Here is a 19,601-nt window from a genome sequence, read left to right as displayed (position 1 = left end):
TCCTTTCATATCCAATTCATATCTTCCCCTTTGTCTATATATACTCTTTTTAACTGCCCTAATGAGAAAGTTCTTATGATTTTCAAGTATCATCTTCCCATGTAGGAATGTAAACAGTTTAACCTTATAAAGTCCCTTATGATTTCCCTTTCCTGTTTACCTTTTTATGCTTCTCTTGAGTCTTATATTTAAAAATTGATTTTTCTATTTAGCTGTGTTTTATTTTTTCATCAAGAATGCTTGAAAGTGCTCTGTTTCATTGAATATCCCTTTTCCCCCTGAAGGATTATACTCAGTTTTGCTGGTAGGTGGTTCTTGGTTGCAATCCTAGCTCCTTTGCCCTACAGAATATCATATTCCAAGCTATACAATCCTTTAATGTAGAAGCTGCTCAATCTTGTGTTATCTTGACTGTGGCTCCATGACACTTGAATTGTTTCTTTCTGGCTGCTTGCAATATTTTCTCCTTGACCTGGGAGCTCTGGAATTTGCCTATAATATTCCTGGTAGTTTTCATTTTGGGAGGAGATGATCAGTGGATTCTTTCAATTTCTATTTTTTACCCTCTAGTTTGAGAATATCAGGGCAGTTTTCCTTGATAATTTCTTGAAAGACAATGTTGAGGTTCCTTTTTTGATCATAACTTTCAGGTAGTCCAATAATTCTTAAATTCTCTCTCCTAGATGTATTTTCTAGGTCAGTTATTTTTCCAATGAGATATTTCACATTATCTTCTATTTTTTCATTCTTTTCATTTTGTTTTATTGTATCTTCATTTCTCATAAAGTCATTAGCTTCCATTTGCTCCATTCTAATTCTTAAGGAATTATTATCTTCCATGAGCTTTTATATCTCCCTTCCATTTGGCCAATTCTACTTTTTAAAGAGTTTTTTCTTCAGTCAATTTTTGTGCCTCTTTTTCCATTTGGCCAATTCTGCTTTTTAAGGCATTCTTCTCCTCATTGGCTTTTTGTACTTCTTCTACAATGTGGCCTGGTCTGTTTTTAAGGTGTTATTTTCTTCAGTATTTTTTTGTGTCTCCTTTACTAAGTTATTGACTCATTCTTCATGATTTTCTTGTATCACTCTCATTTCTCTTCCCAATTTTTCCTCTACCTCTCTTACTTGATTTTCAAAATCCTTTTTTGAGCTCTTCCATGGCCTGAGACCAATTCATATTTTTCTTGGATTCTTTGGATGTAGGAGCTTTGACTTTGTTATCTTCTTCTCAGTATATGTTTTGATCTTCTTTGTCACCATAGTAACTTTCTATGGTCAGAATTTTTTTTCTGTTGTTTGCTCATTTTACCAGCCTATTTCTTGTTAAAGCAGGGGTCTGCTTCCAGGGTGGAGGATGCACTGTCCCAAGCTTCAGGGGTTTCGTGCAGCTGTTTTTAGAGATACTGCTAGGGACCTATAAGTTTTCAGTTCTTCCAAGGTGTGTTTACTCCTCTCTTGGCCTGTGCTCTGGTCTGTGAGTGATCACAAGCACTCTTTTCTGCTCTGGAAGTGTGACAAAGGTCCCTGCTAGACAGAGTCCACAGGCTCTGTGTGCTAGTGCTCCTCCTTGTCCTGGGACTGACACCCAGGACTGTGATCTGGATTTGAGTATGGGCAAAGCAGCAGAGTCCCGCCTCAGTGCTAGCACAAAGGGACTCCTGTAATCTCCATCTGACCAGTTGTTCAACCCCCTTACCCTCTGTGGGCTGAGAGCTCCAGAAGCAGCTGATGATGATCCAATGGCTCCCAAGGCCTGCTCCTGGTTTGCTGGGGCTGGGGCTGTGCTGGTGTGGCCTGCACTGTCACCCAGGAGCAATAGAGCTTTGCTGCTGACCTTCTAAGTTGTCTTTGGCTGGAAAGTTATTTCACCCCATCCTTTTGTGGGTTCTGCTGCTACAGGAATTGTTTTATGGCATTATTTAAAGGTGTCCAAGGAGTTTGGGGGAGAGCACAGATGAGTTGCTGCCTTTTCTCTGTCATCTGGGCTCCAATCTCCACATTTTCCAATTATTCATCTTCTTTTCAGAGATATTTTTATTTACATCATTTATATGATCGTGTATAACGTTCTTTTGGTTTTCTTTATTTCACACTGCATCTCCCCATTCTCTCTAGATTCCTCATGCTCATAATTTCTTACTGCACAATAACATTCCTAACGTTTATATAACGTGGTTTGTTCAAATATTCCTCAATTGATGGACACCCATTTGGTTTCTACTTCTGCGCTACCTCAAAAAGTCCTGCTATGAATATTTTGACATATATTAGACCTTATTTTCTGTCTTTGGCATCCTAGGGCTACGTACCTCACGGTAGGATTGTTGGGTTGAAGGGGATAAACAATTTACATGTTTGTTCTTTAAACTGTGTGAACCCATGTACTTCTATATAAGGAGTTAATGATTATGTTTTGTGGGAGGGGGATCAGAAACTGAATTTCTCAATTATCTAGGTGGAGATGAACAGTCTAGAAAAAGAGAAATCCCCAAACTACGCCTGGCTACTTCATGTCAGGAGGTAGCTTTATATACAGGGAGTTGTTGTTGCTGTTGTTGTTGTTGTTGTTGTTGGGTCATGTCCAACTTTCCTTGACCCCATTTGGGGTTTTTGTGGCAAAGATATTGGAGTGGTTTGCCGTTTCCTTCTCCAGCTCATTTACAGATGAGGAAGCTGAGGCAAAAAAGGTTAAGTGACCTTCCAAGGGTCACACAGCTAGGAAGTATCTGAGGCCAGATATGAACTTAGGAAGATAAGTCTTCCTGACTCTGGGCCTGGCACTCTATCCACCACAGTGCCACCTAGCTGCCCCAATACAGGGATTACATACATGTATTGAGATTTCCTTGTGTATCAGTAAATAAATATACTTAAAATCTAAATTTTCATTTAAAATATGGGATTCTTATCGGAAAATACCCCGCTGGACAGGCATTCAGAGATTGCTTATTGGTACTGTGAATGTCAATGGGCTCATTATACCAATATAATTAGTAATCATTAACCTGAAAGAACACTGGAACAGAGGGCAAGAAACTTGCAGAAGGCCACTCATACTATAGCTCTGTGACAATAGACAAGTCATTTCTTGTCAAGTTAAAGCTTCCTATTTTGTAAAATGGACCTAGTCAATAAATGTTCACTAAGCACTTACCATGTGCCAGGCACTGTGCTAAATGTTGGGGATACAAAAAGAGGCAAAAGACAGTCCCTGGTCTCAAGGAGCTCACACTTTAATAGAAGAAACAACAAGCCAACAAATATGTACTAACAAATTATACAGAGGATAAATAGGGAATAATTTTAAAAGGGATTGAGAAAGGCTTCCTGCAAAAGCTGAGATTTAAAGAAAGCCAGAGAAGTATGTATGTGAAGTTGAGGAGAGACAACATTCTAGACATGAGGGGCAGCCAGAAAAAATGCCTGGAGCAGAGAGATGGAGTGTCTTATTTGTGGAAAAACCAGGAGACTAGTTTCATGAGATCAAAGAGGACACATTGGGGGAATAAGGTGTAAGAAGACTGGAAAGGTAGGAGAGGGTTAGGTTACAAAGGGCTTTGAATGCCAAATAGAGTATTTGTAATTGATTCTAGAAGTGATAGGGAGCCACTGGAGTTTAGTGAGTAGGGAGGTAACATGATTGGACTTGTGCTTTAGGAAAATCACTTTACTGCCTGAATGGAGGATAGATTGGAGTGGGGAGAGACTTGGGGCAGGCAGACCCACCAGCAGCCTATTGCAATAGTCCAACTTATATTGCCTACCCCTAAGGGATGCTATGAGAATCAAATGAAATGATTCCTATAAAATATTCTATAATCATAATGTAAATAATCTAAATGTAAGCTTAATAGCTTATCAAATGATGGTTCTATCATATAGTTTGACCTATTATCTTTATCAGTGGCACTCCTGGTATACTGGAAAGGGACAAAATCAGAAGACCTGGGTTGAAATTCTGGTTCTGATACATATGACCCAGGTGATCACAGACAAGTAATTTAGCCCTTCTTTGCCTATTTCTTCATCTGTAAAACAGGAATCATTATATTTCAACTACCTACCTTCAATGGCGGTTGTGATAAAAGTATTTTATAACCCTTAAAGCACTATAGAAATTCATGTTATAAGAAACATTTTCTTTAAAAACAAACTGCTATGTTATACACAAGTTTATAATACACAGGATATTTATGAAGCAAAAGATCACTATCTTTCCTCATGCAAACTTAAAAAAAACCTTAATAACAAATAATCTTTCATGAGAATCAGTAGCTAATTCCATAAAAGTAATGCAGTAACTTTCCTATACAAGGATGGCACTACTCACATTCTCTCATTGACTCTAGAAGTAGGCAAGAGCCATGCTGAGTCTTTATTTTCTAACCTGTTACCCTCATGACCAGTGGTGCGTATCTGTGAGCAATGTACTTACTCTAGGGGAAGGGGAGGGAATTTTCTCTCTGTACAAAGCTAAAATTCTCCTACCATGATGGTGCTCATTTACCTTGGCCTCATTTTCATTATGCTGTGATTCCCATAGTGATCTGGTCCAGACTGCTCAATCAACACAACAGCTCCAGTGTCCCCTGTCTAGGCATCAGGACAAGTAAAATCCCATAGTCATAGAAGGACAGAGATGGAAGGGACCACATAGTCTACCCTGAGGTAGCTGTGGCATTGGGGGGAGGGGGAAGCACATGTCTTTGAGTCACAAGACCTGGGTTCCAGTCCTAGTTCTGCCACTTTGTAGACAGGTGACCTTAGGTTGGTCACTATGCTTTCTCAGACTTTAGCTTCCTTCTCTACCAAATGGAAATAATTCCTATTCTGCCTTCCTCATGGGCTTGTTGTAAGGCTAAATGACTTAATATGCATCCAAAGTGCTTCACCAATTATAAAGCACTGTATAAACATGTGATCTATAACTTTAGGGAGGAAATCAATGCTCAGAATGGGAAAGTGAGTTGCCCAAGATCACATAGAAAGATAACGGCAGAGCTGACATTAGAATCCAGGTCTCCTGACTCCCAGTTCAATGCACTTTCCACTCCATTCCACTGCTGGTCTTTATAGGTTTTATTTCTTTAAAAAATGTTTACCAAATGTTTCCAATTCCTTAACCATTCTTGATTTCTGAATGAGTCTCTTAATTCAGCTGCTCATCATGCATGGAAAGCGATGGGTACGGCAATGCCTTGTAATTACTCCTCTTTACTGATTGTTTAGTCACTTTCCAGCTTCAAGGAAATTCTTCATGCAATAGTCACAGACCGCGAATATGAGCATAACACATATTGCCAAGCAATCAAAGCTTCAAAATTGTCAGTGAAATTACTTCTTAACTGACTACACCTCCTCTTCCCCACTCCCTCCCCTCTTACCAAAAAGGATGGGGAGCAGGATAATGAGGCAGCAAAAGCAGCCAAAGATAAAAGCAGAGAATTCTAGGTTTTCACAAATTCCTGTGGGCTGAGATTATGGCTTTCTACATGTCATTAAATGTTAAAGGTGCTCACAGAATTCTTACTACCCTCACCTTCAACTATAAAAATGGAGAGAAAATACAACCTCGTAGAGTGCTGGTGAGGAAAGCACAGGTGAAGTCACAGACTAAGAGAGTGTCAGATCTAGGAAGGACTTGAATGCATAAAAAAGAGAGTGTCCAATTTGTCCACTACAGATTTATGATATATAATCTTAACTGGGCCCTCACTACAGCAAGGCAATCCCTTTATATCTCCATAATTCGTTCACAGTCCACAAGTGGCTATTATACATCTTTTAATCCCTCCTCAAAGCTCCCACTGCACCCTTCTCACCCTCTCAGTTGAAGACCTTGTCCCATTATGTCAGAGAAAAAAACACCCTCGATGTTTTCTGAAAGCTACCTCTTCTCCCCGTCTCCTCATCTTACATCACTCAGATATCTTCTCCCACTATCTCCTCCACCCCTGTCTCACATGAATAAGTGGACCTATTCTTGGCAAGGTAAACCCTTCTACATACACCTTTTATCTCATAATATCTTGTCTTTTTCAGAAGACTGCTCCCTCTGTCCCTACTCTCTCACTAATATTCAATCTCTCCTGTCTATTGGCTGCTTCCTTGATGTCTATAAACATGTCCATGTCTCCCCCATCCTACAAAACAAAATAAAACAAAAACTCACTGGATCTAACCTAGTTATCGTTCTATATCCATTCTCCCCTTCTTGGTTAACCTCCTTAAGAAAACTATCTACAAGTGAAGCCTCGACTTCTTTCCTCTCAATCACTTTTAAATGCTTTGCAATCTGGCTTCTAACATTATCACTTATTAGAAACTGATCTCTCCAAAATTACTCATGGTCTCTTAATTGTCAAATCTAATTTCCTCAATCCTCATCCTTCCTTTCCTCTCAGTAAACTTGGACACAGTCCATCACCTTCTCTTCTTGGATATTCTCTTTAGGTTTCTATAACACTGTTTTCCCCTGATTCTCCTACTTGTCTGACCAATCCTTCTCAGTCTCCTTTACTGGCTGTTCATCCAGATCATAACCACTAACAATGTGATCCCCAAGCTCTGGCTTGGCCCTCTTCTCTTCTCCTTCCATACCATCTTGCTTGGTTATCTCATCAGTTCCCGTGGGTTCAATTTTCATCTCTATGCAGATGCTTCTTACGTGTGGCCCTAACCTCTCTCCTGAGCTCCACTCATATCACCAACAGCTTTTAGGACATCTTGAACTAGTTGTCCTATATACATATCAACTTCGACATGCCCAAAGTCAGTACATTTTCCTCTCTGACCTCCAAACCCCCTCCTCCACTTCTCTACTGCAAGTAAAGCCATTACCATCCTTCCATTCATCCAAGCTCATAACCTTGGTGTCATCCTCAACTCAATCCACATATCCAATCTATTGGTGTCTTGTTTCTCCTTTTACGATGTCTCTTGTATATATCCCCTTCTTTCCATTCACATGGCCACTATCCTAGTGCAAGTCATCGTCACTTCACATTCTTCATTGCTCAGAGGGTGCTTTCCCTCTGAAATTAGCTTCCATTGACACTATACAAACACACACATAGCATATTATGGACATATAATATGGCTATAGATTGTGTATATATGACAACATTTTAATGTTTTTGCATGTTGTCTCCTACATTAGGGAGTCCCTTGAGGGTAAGGGCCAGAGTTTTGTCTTTCTTTACATCCCCAATATTTATTACAGTGTTTGGTACAATGTAAGCATATTGCTTACTGCCTGAATGATTAGTCCAAGCTAGAGGGGACTCTAAAAGATTATCTAGTTCCATTTGCTTAGTTTATAGACAAAGCTAATTCAGGCCTATTAAGGAAAAGGTTGTGTTCTTATGTATACACTTTATAAATTATAAAATGCTGGACAGAAAGCCATTATCATGTCTCCTTTGGCTAAGTCATGAATTTCATACTTCACGCCCAATAAAATAGGACAAAGGAGAGATCTGACATTAAAAGTCTTCCACAATCTGACTCCAGCTGCTCTTTCAGTTTAATTTCACATTTCTTCCCAGCATGTACTCTGTTTCATCCAGACTGGCATACTTGATATTTTCCATGCATACACAACAATCAGTCTTTATCTCTTTTTGCAGCCTATCCTGCATGCCTGGAATGCTCTACCTCCTTACCTATGCCTCTTGGAATCCCTAACTGCCTTTTTAGTCTGAGCTGAGACACCACCCAGTAGAATCAAGTTCCTTAGGTGTCCATGCTGTCTTCTTGTTGTTTTTTCTTGTCTTTGTATCCAAAGCACCATATATACAGTAGGTGCGTATTACACGCATATTAAATTGGTTTTAATGGCATCTAGAGAGCAAAACTCATGCATTGTTCAACTCACGTTCCATATAGCATTCAAAAACTCACCTTTCCACAATTTCTTGTCCATTCCAGCAAAAAGTATCATTTTCAACCACTGGACTGTGCCTGCAGACATAGCCAGGTAAAGCACTATAAAAGTCACTTTGTGATCTCAACTTTGCAATTAGTTCCCTGAAAAGAAAAAAAAAACACCCAACATTACACAAATGATGATTCTAAGTGAAAATCTCATTTATTGATTGGCATCCCAAATGTCCAAGTAGGCTGTTTAAGGATGCTTCTGGCTTGGATCCACAGGATGATAAAGTATAGTCATTAATAGTCCCTTTTTGTGTCATTTTGCTTTTTAGGGTTGTTTTATTTCTCATAAGTTTGATTTGGTAAGTTGGTATTTTGGTTTTCGTTTTTGCTCATGATTCTCTGGTTCTTGTTCACATCTCTGAATGCTTGGTAGTGTCGAATGAAATAAAATAAAAGTCATTTGAAAAATTCACATATACTTTATGGGCCTTTGAATGCTGAGAAAAGTGTTATTACTTGAAAATGGCTCATTTTTGTTCATTCACTCCTAGAGCTACATTACATAGACATTCTCTAGTTATAAGTATCTCCTTTATTGTCTCCAGATTTGGGGACCTGCTCCATAATGGTCCTTGTTTCTGTGTACTTTGGGACTGAGGTAGTCAAGAAGACCTTGGTCCAAAGCTTGTCTGATCCTATTTGTTCAACCACGAATAAGTGACTCAGCCTCTCTGAGTCTCAGGTAACTCTCCATGACTATAAATTACAGCCTTCTTATTCCCACATCCACAAAATCCCCAGTCCTCAGGGTATTGATTCATAGTCACTTTCACAGCTTTAGTTTGACAAACATTTGATAAAAACTTGTCTACTCAGAACGCTAAGCTAGGGATACAAAGGTGAACAAGCTGTAGACTCTATCATTGAAGAATTTACAGTTTATTAGGGGTTTAATGATACAGCTTATGTTAAATATTATAGTTCATCACTAATTATTAGTTTATTATTATATTATCCTATAAACATAAGTAGAATAAAATAATTGTGGGGTATTACAGAGAGTCTTGGGATTACAGTCCAAAGACTTAGGTTTAGGTCTCAACTCTGCTACCTTATTAGTTGCGTGACTATGGGAAAGTCCTTTCCCATTAATGGAATTTAGTTTCGCCATCTGTAAAATGAGGGGATTGGATCATGACAGGTCCTGATTCCAGCCTGGGAATCCATCCTTCAATTCCTTCAAAGTTCTGATGCTTCCAATCTCTGTATATTTGATATGTTATAGCTGCTCTCGCTATTCATTTTCTTTAATGCCATCTTTTGCTTCCTTATGTTGAAATTGGAAACTGTAATGAGAGTCCAAAGTGGTGACCCAACTCTCATGGATGGAGAAAAAAGTTTTCTATAGAAATATTGACATATCTTTTCCAGTTTCTGTCTGTTGTCCTCTTCCTCAGGGACATCTTTAAATGTTCTTGCGGGTGATCTGGCTTAATTTGGTCTGCCTTCAAGCTTTCTACAAGCTCATTTTGCTTTCCACCAACCCCCCAAACTCTCCACCTTCTCACTGTTTTTAAGGGGTCATAACTGACCATAATTTTTTCTACCTTTCTCAATAAGATTTAGCAAATTAGGTTCAATTCTAAACAACCGTTCCTCTCGGCTGCCACATCTTCCAGCTTGGCAAGAAGAGCAAGTATTTGCAGTTTTTAGGTTCTTTTGGCTGCCTCATTGTGACTATTGCTTTACCTCAGTTAAGTTTCATTAGGAAATGAACATAGTACATGTGACCTTTTTTTTGTTTGTTTGTTTCATTGGCATTTTTAGATGTCATATAACTGCCACATACTCCAATATTTAGCTTCTCCTCCAATTTGGGGGTGATTTTTATCCTTGCTCTAAAATGCATGGATAGCTGATTTGGAAATGACTCCCAAATCAGTAACTATTCATTTCCTTTCTGTTAAGACAACAGTCAATTTATAATACATGTGTGAGTGATGTTAGCACTTACCCTGTCCAGTGTCTCCTGACTCTTCCTGAAGAAAGTAGGCATGATTTGTAGACAAGAAGTTTCTATGTAGTTTATAAGCCTTTGGCCTTATTTTGAACCATATTTTCATATGTGGATGTAGTGGAGTATTATTGTGACATAAGCAATGATAACTATGAATGTGACTGAATAACTGAATGACAACAAAAGCATAAAATTGGGAGATATGCTCACCATAGGCATTTTCCACTGTCATGGTGGAGGCCAAATAGAAGAGAGATTCTCTATGTATGGTGAGGTCCTCCAGACGTGTCTGTTTCTGGAAGATATTATGCTGATTGATCAAGACCTGGCAGATCATATAGTCTCTCAAATGAGCTCTATAATCACCTCAAAGAGTTTGGCCTAAGTCTTCCACACAGGAAAAACCAAAGGGATGAAGGGGATTACCTCAACCACAATATGCAATTGGATGAATGGCCCATTACATTAACTTATCAATATATATGCAGTACCTTTCTAAGATAAATTACAGAGCACATTCCAATCTGTATTCATAGAGGTAGTTTCCTCACAGGAAGTTTCCTTTACCAATGAAATCAGAGTTTATGCATGAATCAAAAGACATCACCCATAAAAAGGTCTGGTCCCAAAAAATCATTATATCTGTCTTGGATGGTATACAGAGGAACTGTATTGTATTTGATAAAGCGCAAAGTGTTTTCACCATCACCAAGTTTACCCCTTTGTTTAAATACCATTCTTCTACTGAGGATGCTTTAGAGCTGCAAAACATGGAAACATGATCTCCAGAGAATCAAAATGGTGGCTCATCCAATGAGCAAAGGAAAGATACATGGTTAACATGATCAGGGAGCATACAGCATCTTACCAATGATGAACTTTATAAAAGTAATGTTGAAAAAGCTATCTTTAGGGAGATAAATGACCAGAAAATGATGTAGGTAATAGGCATGCAATGATTATAAGTAATCTGTTGAACATGAGGTGTGTGTTCCTCTGGAATCCATGTTGAGATTCTAGAAGAAGACCCTCTGGACTGATCACTTCAGAAATATTTATGGGAATACATTGTGTATAATAGTTTTCATAATTTTTCTTCATTGTCATTTCCCTTTTTGTTGGTAATTTGATTTTCCTCACTTTTAAGAATTAAATTGGCTAGTGCTTTAACAATTTTATTGGTCTTTAAAAAACATTTTCTTTCACTTATCGATTCAATTATTTTTGTTTTCAATTGTTTATTTCATCTTAAATTTCTAAAATGTCCTCTGTTGTGCATGTTTAGAGTTCATTAATTTGTTAACTTTATAATTTCTTTTTAACCATATGCTCAACTCATGAGCCCTCTCTTTTGTTAATACACATTTTCAAGAATTCAAATTTGCCTCTGGAGAATGTTTCAGTTGCATCCCATGTATTCTGTACTATAACCTTGATTTTAATATAATTTTTAAATTATTTCTATAATTTGCTCTTTGACCCACTCTTTATTTAGCAAATCATTTTTTAGTCTCGACTTAGGTCTGCATCTGTTGCACATTCCCTTATTGATTGCTGTTTTTATTGCCTTATGGCTATATGGAAGAGTATGAAATTTCTACCTTTCTGCATTTATTCATGAGCTCTTTATGCCATAGAAAAAAATGATCAATTTTTGCAAAAATCTCACGTGTGTTTGAGAAAAAATAAACTTTTGTTACTTCCATTCAGTTCTTTCCATAAGTATATTAAAACCCAGTCTTTTCAGCATTCGGTTCAAGTCTATAACCTCCTCCTATTGAATACTCTCTCTTCCTTTGGTTTCTAAGATTCTGCCCTTCATCTTATTTGACTACTCCTTCTCAGTCTCTTATGCTGGGTCATCTCTCTCCCGCCCACCAAGTGTGGATGTCCACCAAGTTTCTGTCCTGGGCCCTCTTCACTTCTGTCTCAACACTCTCTCCCTTGTTTATCTCCACTACAGCAATGACCCCCTAATTAACCTCCCTCCCATGCATTCTCTGTGGAAAAACCAAAATGTTTTTCCTTAAACACACAATTGACCATTTGACTTTCCTATTCAACCAACTCCATAGATCCCTTTTTCCTCTAAGATGAAACATAAACTTCTCTGTTTAGCTCTTAAAGCCTTTCACAATTGGAACCCAATTTATCTTTCCAGACCCATTTACGTTACTCTCCTTTCTCACAAGCCCCAATCTAGCCAAACTGGTTGTTATCTATACACATTTCCATCTCTTATCTCAGTGCCTCTGCACTGACCCTTCCCATGCCTGGAAGGCACTACCTTCTCATCACAGCCTCAGAGAATCTAGATCTTCTTTTAAAACATAGCATAAGTACCACCACATTCTAAATAATGCCTTTCTACTTCTCCTCCAACTGCTAGCACTCACTCTCCCAAATCACCTTGCATTTATTTTGCATTTGTATATAGATAAATGCTCTCTGATAGATTGTAAGCTCCCAGAGAGTATGGATTGTTCATATATACATGTATATATATGTATATATGTATATATATATGTATGTATATATATGTATATATATAATGTATATATACACACACATACACACACATACACACACACATACATACACACACATATATATATGCATATATGTATGTGTGTATATATGTATATGTGTATATATGTGTGTGTATACACACACACACACACACACACACACACACATATATATATATATATATATAATATATATATATATATATATATATATATATATATATATATATATATATGTATATAAAAATAAAACGGTGCCTAGCACTTTCAGGGGCTTAATTAATGTGTGACAATTCATTTCTCTTTCTAAACTCCAGTTACACATTGCGACTGTCTGCTGGACAGCTCCATCTGGAGGCGGCTCTATTAGAATTTCAAGCTCAACATATCCAAAATGGAAGTCTGTACTTTCCCTGCTAAAATGACTCTTCCAAACTGCCCTGTTTTCATCCTACTTACTAGATCATCCAAGTTCACAATGCCAGAGTCATCCTTGATTCTTGCTTCTCCCTCACTCACCATATTCAAATCGGTTGCCAATTCTTGTCAGTTTTACTCCCACATATCTCTTACATCTGTCCCCTCCTTTCTACCCACAGTAGGTCACTATGCCATTATCAAATATTCTTCAAATTCTACTGATTTTTGTCACTGATACTTGTATTTGTTCTATTACCTCTGCCATTCTATCCTTCAAGGAGTCTACCATTTTGTTGGGAATCAACAAAAATTTAGCCTTGTTTAACTGCCTTTCCCAAATCTTTCTTTTCTCTTCTCTGTTAGAAGGAATGGCTTTCCAAGTCAGGGATAGAGGATGGATCCATTCAAAAATAAAGGTGACAAAAGGAAAATATAACAGTTCAAACATTTCTTAAATTAAGGAAAATCTCCACATTTTCCTGATTGGGGAGTCTCCTTTCCACATGTGTTTGCTCTTTTCTTCCTGACTTTAATTCCATCTTTATGGGTGTCAGATCTTCTTTAATTTCTCTTATTGAGTTTATTAACCATTCTGAAGAGTTTTGTGCTAGATCTACTTTCCTTTCTAAGGTGTTTCTTCCTTACGGAATGTGACTTTCAGTTTCTTTTTTCTCATAATATTTATTCACTTTATTGGAGTCTTTTCATTTTTCTTACTCATATCTTCAGTCAGTGATTTTTTTTTCCTGTGAGATTTTGCCTTATGAGGATTTTTCTATGTGACTGAGTGACTCTGTGTGTGTGTGTGTGTGTGTGTGTGTGTGTGTGTGTGAGAGTGAGTGAGTGAGAGAGAGAGAGAGAGAGAGATTCTTTTTTCTTTCTGCAGAACATTTGATGCTAATTTTGAAGTGATAGAGAGAGGCTGGTCTCATTCATTTTCTATTTTTCTGCCATCTTCCAGCCAGTCTCTAAAACACTTTTCTAACAACAATCCTGTGAAGTATCTCATCATCTTCATTTACAGATGATGAAACTGAGGCTCAGAGATGTGAAGTGGGGAAGGGAAAAAGCATTTATTAAGGACCAACCACATGCCAGGCACTGTGCAAAGTTCTTTACAGTCAATCTTGCTATAACACATTTCAAAAAGACAAATTTGTTCTAACCCAATTGATATGTTAGGAAAAATTTTGAGTATAATATGAATTTTGAGTTTGCTTCTGCAGGAGAGAATGCAGCAAATTACCCTCCTTCACAAGAGCTCACAAGCTTAAACCTTCCAAGGCCCACTTCCACAAGGAAACTTCACATCTTTGTCAAGGTAAAGTGCCATATTTATCATGTATCTTCTGTTGCACTAGGAGCTATAGGCAGAGAAGGGCTGGCATATGCCACCCCCAACCCCTTCTCTGCCATGGCCTCTGGTCCTGAGGCCCAGAATTATGGCCTACCCAACTTGCTGGAGACTTTGTGCAGCCCTATTAGCAGCTGGCAGACCAGAATGCAGCCAATATTTATTGTACTCTTTCTGTATTTCTTAACCGTTTAACATGCATAATTCCATCCTGCCATTTTTAGTAGGTTATTGTCTCTTTTTTTGTGTCACTGACAAACTTGTTGAGCTTGTGCCTCTAACTCCATTTTCCCCATAAGCTCTGTTATTTTTATTGCATGATTTTGCACAGCAAGTGATTTTCAGAGCACATATATTGTGTTATAGCAGAACTGACTGCATTGTCTCATCAGATCCTCACAACAACCCTGGAAAGTAAGTGCTATTATTATTTTCATTTTACAGTTAAGGAAACTGAGGCAAGCAGAGGATGACTTGCCCCAGATAGTAAGGGTCTCAGGCTGGATTTGAACTCAGGTCTTTTTGCTTCCAAACCTAGGGCTCTATCCACTGCAGTGCCACCTAGCAGTCTCTGGTAACTTTCCCATGCCCACACATCTAGTAAGTACTAGAATATTTGGATTTCAGGCCAGTGTTCTTTCCACTTCACTGTCTCTCAATGCCTCCAAGCAGAGAGGAAAAGCTCAAACTTTCCTTCTATCTAGCCTTTGCGCAGCTATGGGAGCTGGCAGCTAGGGGATTCTCAGGCATTGGAATAATTATTCACTACTCAGGCTAAGAAAGGTCTGGACTAATGTACAGGCCTCTAGAGAGGCCCAGGGGTTGCATCTCATTTCAGAGCCTGCAGGAGTCCTGAGCCCCCAAATGCCTCCCAGGGCTTTCTGTTCAGAGCTAGGGCCAAAAGAGACAAGCAGGAATGATCTCCCTGCATTAATACAATTTTCCATTTCATTACCATAGAGCTATTCATTTCTACTAATAAGATTGAAAAAGAGCTCCCAACCCCGAGCTTCCTTTCAGCCAAAGGGAGTCTTCTTACAGCAAGGCTATGGTAGGAGAATGCAGAAGCCTGATCCAGAGGATTCTGTTGGTATAGAAGGCGTTAAGAAGCCCTGAGTCCCAAATTGTTGGCTTCTGTTATGCCAGACCACTCTTGATGGTTGTCAGTTTCCAAAGGGAAGAGGCTTAGTATAGGGCTCAGAAAATAAAAGTCAACATCACAGCTTCACACAGAAGAAAGAGATGGGTTCAATTACAGGCTAATAGGAGCAAGGAACTGTTTTACAAGGCAATGCTGCAGTCCCTAAGAGTTGGAACTCTAAGACTAAAAGCGGATGGCTGAGCAGTTTCCCCCCATAAAAGAAATAGAATATGGCCATTAGTCTCTGGGAAATGATGTTCCTTTCCTTAATGAAGACATTACCCCTTAGAACCCCTGGCCACCACTTAACCCCCAGCAGGGCCTTCTAATCAATACTTTTTCATTCAACAGACATTTATTAAATAAGCCTACTATGTGCAAGTTCCTAGGCATACAAAGAGAAAAAGTGATAAAACCCCTCCTCTCAGAAAGCTTACAATCTAATGGAAGGAGATTTCACATATACATACATAAGTATGATACAAGGGAGAATGACACGAAAGTCAAGGAGAATCACAGACAAAATACTCCAAGGAGATTTGAGGAAGGAGCGAACATTAACTATCGAGGGGTTCAGAAAGGATTTGCGACAAACATGGAACCTGAGCTGACCCTTGAGGGAAGAGAAGCATCTCAATAGTCACAGACATGAAAGGCTCATCAATTCATTGGTTCTTAGAACTTGAAGCAGTTTTAGATGTCATCCATTGGGTTTCAAGGACAGGTGATAGATAGCCTGTACAAATGAATGGAGACAAGGAAAGGCAGGCCGAGAATGAGGGGATGGAGACCAGGCTATTTTGGTTGGAGTCCACAGTTAGTAAAACAGGGGGGGATATGTCAAATAATGCTTGAAAGATAGGCTGGAACCAGATTGTCGAGGGTCTCAATGACAGGTTAATGAGTTTGCCTTTTATCCTAGAAGCTATATGGAAGTGTTAGACTGTTGAATCATTTTTCAGTTATATCTGCCAACTCTTCATGACCCCATTTGGGGTTTTCTTGACAAAGATACTGGAGTCATTTGCCATTTCCTTCTCCAGCTCATTTTACAGTTGAGGAAACTGAGGAAAACAGGGTAAAGTGACTTGCCTAGGGTCACACAGCTAGTAATTGACTAAGGTCAGATTTGAACACAGGGAGATGAGTCTTCCTAACTCCAGGCCCAGCGCTCTATCTACTGTGCCACTTAGCTGCCCCAATAGGGAACTACTGATGATTTTTGAGCAAAGGAATGAAATGGTCAGAAATATTTTGGAAACTGAATAAAGTATGGATGGGAGTGAACAGTGACGAGAGGCAAAGAGACCAATTAGGATGTTGAAATGATAATCTGGGTTTTCCTGTAAGCGTAAGAAAGGATATAACTAACCTTTCTTCTTAACCCTTTTAGTTTCTCCTACTTATGATGGATTCTGGCAAACAGAACCAAAGAAAGTTCACAGTTCAACCCTCTAAGTACTTGGCTATAGTGCAACAAAAAGAAATTATGAAGAAACAGAGAAGGTTTTCTGGCATGGTGGGCATCTCATCTGTGGAAACTCATAGACATGGACGAGAGTCACCTAGGAAGGGAGGGCCTCAATGGGTTGGATTGTGTACCATTAGAATGTCCACACCAAAGAGAACATGGAGCCTGGGTCAGTGGTCCATGAGCAACAAAATCTTCTCCCTCTACTTCTGCCAAAAGAAAGAAGAAGATCTTGGCAAACGAATTAATCTTCTATAAAAAAAAAAAAAGGATAGCAAGATGCCCTCCATATGTAAGGGTGGAAGAAATCCTTAAATGTCAGGAGTTTGGTTTTTTTTTTAAGATTTCAATTCAATAGTATCTGAAATGGAATGACTTAAAGATTCTTAACGTGATAATGGACTACAGAGTCACAGATTTACAGTTGCAAGTTCAACCCCCTCATTTACAGATGAAGGAACTGAGGCTTAGAGTTATTAAGTGACTTGTCCAAGGTCACACAGACAGTAACAAGGCAGCTAGGTGGTGGCAGCAGATAGAGTGCTGGGCCTGGAATCAGGAAGACCTGAATTCAAATCTGACCTCAGATACTTATTAACTGTGTGACTCGGGGCAAGTCACTTAACCACTATTTGCCTCATTTTTCTTGTCTGTGAAATGGGGGTAATAATAGTACCTACCTCCCAGGGTGGTTGTGAAGATCAAATGAGATAATAATTGTAAAGTGCTTATTAGCACAGTGCCTGGCACCTAGTAGGCACTACATAAATATTAGCTTTTTTCTTTCTTTTTTTTTTTTTGAACTAAGATGTTTTATCTCCAAATCCAATGTTATAATACTGGAGTTGGACATTCAGGTGGGAATTCAATAATAATGATAAATTAGGAGGGTTCTAGGTCATGTAGGTCATAATAGTTAAAGACAGAAGGGACTTTAGAGATTACTGTAGTCTAGCTGCTTCATTTTACAGGAGAGGAAACTGAGGCCCAGAGAGGTTAAGTGATATACTCAAGGTTACACAGGCAATAAGCAGGAGAGTCAGGATCTGAAGGTAGGCCCTATGAATCCAAATCCAGCATTATTTCCATTACACAACGGGAAAAAAATTCAACAAAGCCCCACAGCAAAGACATCTTCCCAATTAGTCCTCAGACATGGAGGCATGCTTTTGGGCTCTTGAAGCTTGTGTCCCTTGAACCCAAACTCTGGCAGGAAAAAGAAGCTTTGAGTCTGGGACCAGAGATGGGCTGCATGTTTAGTGTCCAAGGACCAACCTGGCAGTGTCCAGAGAGCCTTATCTCTAAATTGGCAGTAGAGGTGGTACTCTGGTGGCTGCAGCATCTTTCAAAGACCATCTAACAAAGGCAGGGTAGGGTTGTGATATATGCCAGTGGAGCAGGGAAGATGCCACGCTGACCATAACACAGCTCCTCAAAGAAAAGCCTCACCTGTAGTATGAAACATTCTTACTGGGGCACCATCTTATTATACCAGAAACACAATGAAGCTACTCCCCAAATGTGATGTGGGTCTCAAAGCACCCAGATGGGGGCAGGCAACTCAAACAGATGACTTTTAAAGACAGCCAAAGGCCATACTCCTTCCTGTGCAAGTGGGCTTTTTAATAAGACAGATGAGCAGCTTTGCAGCTCATAATCAGATCCAGACAGGCTGCCTCCGCCACACGCAGCCCCTGCGCCACAGGGATGGTGACGACAATGGCCCCTTCCTTTCTTCTCTTTTCAATTGAAATGGCGATGGGGGGTGGGGGTAGGGTACGTCGATGTGGAACAAGCAGAACACTGTGTAGAGACTACAGTGTAACTGACAGACACATCTACTGACTGCCAAGAGAAATCCCCCAAATATCTAAGAGAAGGAAAACATCAGCATAGCTTCACTCCTCCCCACCGCCATTGGACTGAATTATACAAAATGATGTAGTGAAAAGGATGTTCGATTTAGAGCCAAAGAAGCCGAGGCTGAATTTTGTCTTTGTTATTGACTACCTGTGTGATTTGGGGCAAACACATTCCTCTCTCTGGGCCACTAGTTTATTCATATTGAAAATGAGGAACTTGAAAATATCTAAGGCCCTTCCGGTTCTAAATCCTACAATCCCAGCTCTGTTGTTTACTACCTGAGTGAGCTCACTTTGTCTGCCTGGGTCTCAGTCTGCATATTTATAAAATAGGGGAGGGGGGCTGGTTATGGACTACATGGTCTCTGAGGTCCATTTCAACTCTAAACCTCCAATCCTATGATCCTATCACAATAAATTTCACGAAGGTATAACCATAGATGATCTCTGAAGGAAAGAAGAGGATCTGAGCTAAGGAGTAGACTCCCCTCCCCCCTCCCATTTTTTTTTGGCCAAATCTTTCTTGCCTTCAACTACAAAATGGGGCCAACTTTCCTTCGAGGTGGAGGAGGCAAGGACTGCTCTGCCTGTTGAGTGAGATTTCAAAGTGCTGATGTCAATTTTTCTGCCACTTCCAAGGAAGGGGTGTGAGGCAGCCTTTGTGTCCAGACTGAGGAAGGGCTGTTCCAGCTGCTTGTCTAAAGGGATTCTAGAAGCCTTCTTTGGGGGGCCCTCTGGTGTCATGAATTTGCCTTTTGTTTTTTGTTTTGTTTTGGGTTTTGTCATTTTTCATTGATACTCTTAAAAAATCGTCACTTGCCAATAGATCCCCCTCCCCCCTCCCCAGTAAGGACCCTTTTTCTTAATAAAGAAGTACAGTTAAGCCAAACAAATGGACTCCCTGGTCGCGTCTGCCAGTGCTGGCCACAT

General features: G+C 39.4%; 1 protein-coding gene across 1 annotated transcript in view; it reads right to left on the bottom strand.

Annotated features, from left to right (window-relative positions):
- The window catches only part of GPC3 (glypican 3), a 691,493-nt gene that overhangs the window by 267,322 nt on the left and 404,570 nt on the right, over positions 1 to 19,601 (bottom strand). Inside the window, exon 5 of the mRNA XM_020969857.2 lies at positions 7,903 to 8,028. Coding sequence (XP_020825516.1) covers positions 7,903 to 8,028 — 126 coding nt within the window. The remainder of the gene's footprint in view (positions 1 to 7,902; positions 8,029 to 19,601) is intronic.

Source organism: Phascolarctos cinereus, unplaced genomic scaffold (genome assembly GCF_003287225.1).
Source record: "Phascolarctos cinereus isolate Bilbo 61053 unplaced genomic scaffold, phaCin_HiC Scaffold_8;HRSCAF=390, whole genome shotgun sequence".
Lineage (NCBI taxonomy): Eukaryota > Metazoa > Chordata > Mammalia > Diprotodontia > Phascolarctidae > Phascolarctos > Phascolarctos cinereus.
The sequence above is the reverse complement of the archived record's forward strand: the minus strand, read 5'-3'. Positions and strand labels throughout refer to the sequence as shown.